This window comes from Papilio polytes, unplaced genomic scaffold (assembly GCF_000836215.1).
Source record: "Papilio polytes unplaced genomic scaffold, Ppol_1.0 DF822733.1, whole genome shotgun sequence".
Classification (NCBI taxonomy): domain Eukaryota; kingdom Metazoa; phylum Arthropoda; class Insecta; order Lepidoptera; family Papilionidae; genus Papilio; species Papilio polytes.
The window spans coordinates 294509-298434 of record NW_013526471.1 but is presented as its reverse complement, the minus strand read 5'-3'; the positions used below and the strand labels follow the sequence as shown (position 1 = coordinate 298434).

General features: G+C 39.7%; 1 protein-coding gene across 1 annotated transcript in view; it reads left to right on the top strand.

Moving 5' to 3' along the window:
- The first annotated feature begins 70 nt into the window (after positions 1 to 70).
- Positions 71 to 3926, top strand: part of LOC106105814 (beta-1,4-glucuronyltransferase 1-like) — a 6939-nt gene continuing 3083 nt past the window's right edge. Inside the window, exons 1-2 of the mRNA XM_013286270.1 lie at positions 71 to 358; positions 454 to 610. Coding sequence (XP_013141724.1) covers positions 153 to 358; positions 454 to 610 — 363 coding nt within the window. The 5' untranslated portion in view covers positions 71 to 152. The remainder of the gene's footprint in view (positions 359 to 453; positions 611 to 3926) is intronic.

Genomic DNA, 3926 nt, shown 5'->3' with positions numbered 1-3926 from the left:
GACCGCTGCCGCCCGCGGAGCGCCGCGCGGACACGGTGGCGTGGCGAGCGCGCCATCCCTATCCCCAGAACCATTTGAGAAACCTTGCGAGAAGAAACTGCCACACGCCCTATGTATTCTTGGTTGACGTCGACATCGTGCCCTCCAGGGGCATGGCGGAGGCGCTGGATACGTTTCTGTCGAAGGCGCCCAAGTGCCCGCTGTGCGCGTACGTGGTGCCCACGTATGAGTTGGATAAGAGAGTCGCCGAGTTTCCGGCGAATAAGTCCGAATTACTGCGTCTGTCGAAGAACAAGTTGGCGATACCTTTTCATAGAAAAGTCTTTATTTACAATCAGTATGCATCAAATTTTTCTAGGTGAGTAATTGCAGATAGTCTGACATATAAAACGAGTATATATGTATGTCTAGCGAGTGTTAACATTGGTGCATAATGTGGTGTGATGGCGGTAGGTGGGAGGCGAGCGGCGGCAATGAGTCCGCAGATGCACACGTGAGCCACGACGTGACCAACTTCGAGCTTCTGTATGAGCCCTTCTACGTGGCGCCGGACGCCGTGCCTCCACACGACGAGCGCTTCCTCGGATACGGCTTCACCAGGAACACGCAGGTACATTCGTCCGCCTTTATTAAACTTAAAAAATAAAAAAGAAGTTACGCCAGCAACATACGACACACGTAGAGATAACTGATTATCATTTGTCGCGATCTCCTTACCTTGTACGCTACATTCTCCTCTTTAACGCTTAATTTGTCACGCTTGATGTGACGAAATAACTTTAGCACATAAGCTTTCTGTGTGTGATGATGTGGTCGATTTTAGATGTCGGATTTTATAATTGATCCTTTGGCAGCCTGTAGATAGGGCTGTTACTTGACTTGATATTTACCTTCTCTATCTTTTTACTCGTAACCCCCATGAGCATATTATTTTCCATGACTATAACAATTAACAAAGGTATATTTGTGACCTGTAACTACGCAATGAGGGGGAACGAATGTAAACAAGAAGTCGGTATTTCCTGGCGACTGTCCAGCTGCCCGAGTCGTGGCACCGAGCGAGCGCTTACCTCACCACACGGGCTGATGTTACGTAACCCGAGAAAACGTCATTAGGATGTCACTCGATGGCTGATTATGAATAGGGTGTAAATGCATGTACCTAAGACAAAAGGGTCCCACTTGTGTCTAGCAATGAATAACTATATTCAATTAACCTGGAATTTTGGGTGGTTAGAGTCGCTAAAATATGTGCTATGGCCTAACCACCTTTAATTTAGGTTCCGAACGCCCTCACATTGAGGGCTCAGGGGACGTAGGCTTAACAAATATGTAGTTATACTTAATTTGTAACTCGGTAATGTTAATGGCGTTTAAAAATAATTTAGCGTTGATGTAGGACACAGCGACGTCCGAGCTGCCGCGGCCTGCTGTGGTAAAAATACTTCGCCGACAACATACGGATTGTAAATAACTTTTATATATTTATTTAAAACGATCCACTTTATAGCAGAGATTAAGAAGTTGGTTTTGTAACATGATTATCCACTCTCTTAGTTTTGTAATTCAATAAATTATAGCTAAAAAATTCCGTTTACTACTCAAGCAGGAAGGGGCAGCTGCCCCCTTAGACCTGGTCTACTACATCGGCAGGTGACGCTTATAACTAGAAGTATAACTAAGTACAGCAACTATAATTGCATTCGAATTCCGAACCTCAATGTTATTCATCGGAGTTGAATTGTGCCACGCAACATGCCTGTTGAACATTTACGTCAATGAGAGGAAACATTTCTCAGAATGTGTTCAGTTGTGGTACCGACAACATATTAATGTTATTACCGGACGTCTCTACGTAAAAGAAATATTATTCTAAAACTCGTGTCTTTGTATTAAATTTTACTTCTTACTAATATTATAAATGCGAAAGTTTAGATGGGTGGATGGATGGATGTTCGTAATAGTTTGTACTCTAAACGGCTGAACGAATCTTGATGATAATCTGAAAAAAAAACATAGGCTATTCACTTTTGTTTTTTTTTTCCATGATAATTTCAGAAAACACATTCTTACTGAGGAATTGTAAGAGTGAATACCGCTTATGGTTGACACAAAATGTGGTTTATTAATCTCCTTTGTGATCTCCTCCTTCAAATGCGTTACTATTTAATAATCTAATAATCCATTCTCAATTTCCAGTGGAAGTGCAGCTTAAGGTTGTTAAATTGGCAATGTATTCGTTGTAAATAATGTTCATGCCTCTCGCATGGTTCACGCGTTAATTTACACTCGCCTTACACGTTCAGAGTAATGAACAGTCAAACTGTATAATTTCTGTACTTTACTTGTTCTGTACAGTTCTCAGTTTTACTGTTCAGTTGAAAGTATGCTGTTGAAATTAATCGTGTGTAGCGGGCTTTATATCTCTGGCGTTCGGCACAGATATTAAAATGCCAACGGATTAATGACTTTAATTTTGAACCAGTGACGTCAAATATATTCGATGCGGGTAACATAAATTCCCGATAATTTACGTGTAAATGTTGTTTTCGTTTTTGTCAAGTGTTTACCAATTTTTGTTGTGTAAAATATTTTTCCGAGAACTCCTATAATATTTAAGAACTAGCTGTTCCCATGCGACTTCATCTGCATAAAATTATAAAAAATAATTTAATTGTTTACAATTGTCAAATTATCAATTGCAAATGTCAAAATGACGACATGATATCAAACCACGGCAACCTTGCCTTCTTAATGTTGGCAACAACTTATGGTCTCTTTCTCACATTAGAGTTTTTATCCAAAATATTTACCCCTAAGTTTAACGGCATGAAAATATATAGCCTAAAGCGTGACGTAAGTGTAGGGCCGTTTATTAAAAAAATCGAAAATATGCTGTAATTGCTGCATCTTAGGCAACAAAGAAGTGTGTGTTTACGCTTTATTATAATAGTATGATGTATGTATGTAGATGACTTGCACATATTTCTTTATAATCAGATTAACGACGAGGATAATGGTTAATAATCAATTGTTATCTACATTTTATTTTTTAGAAAACATGACTCATCATATTTATTGCGTTTTAAATTTTAAAAGTATAGGTATCCTAAGGGAGAAATAACCTTTTAGTCGTTAGGGCCCGCATGCGGTGGACCTAGTCCTTACTTTTCTTTACCGTGCGTTACAGTATGAGTCCCCGCAAGACAGTTGCTTTACATCGACCGACCATTTCATTCAACAGTCCTTAGCCAGTATGCGGGGAGTCCCCGCATACGGGCTGACGACCGAAATAACGCCTGACGAAATTACGCTTCTATTGTCACTAAGAGAGTAACTGAAAGTAATTAAGGAACAAACTCTAAGGAACTGTTTAATTAGCCCTTAAACTACTCCCAGTGACATAGCTCCAGAGGTTATGGCACATTGTCGTGGGCACTTAACTTGATGAATACGTGTCAGCTTTGCCAAACCACCTCTTGGCAACCTTCCACACCACGTTGCAAGCGTCCTATATCTATTCAAATATATTTTTATATCTTACACGGTTTCTATGTGTGCTATATTCACTGCAACATAGTACTTATTAGAAAATTAGGTTTTACCGTTACGACCCCCGTCAGCGTTCAGCCCCCTTTAGTTTTTAAAGTTCGAATTGTACAGCGAAGACTGACGTGTGTAGCTAAAACTGAAAAATGTACAGTTTAACAAACAGGTAAACTAAAAGTGTATAGGAAGGGCTTTACCTATCTATATTTCTATACTAATGTTAGAGAACAGATTTGTATTTTTGTATGTATTTGATTCACGTAAAAACTACGCGGCCTATTTTAAAAATTCGTACACCATTAGAAAGGTAATTTATCTGGAGTAACATAGGCTATATATATTAATTTCACGGGGACGAAGTTTAGAACGGCTCGTGT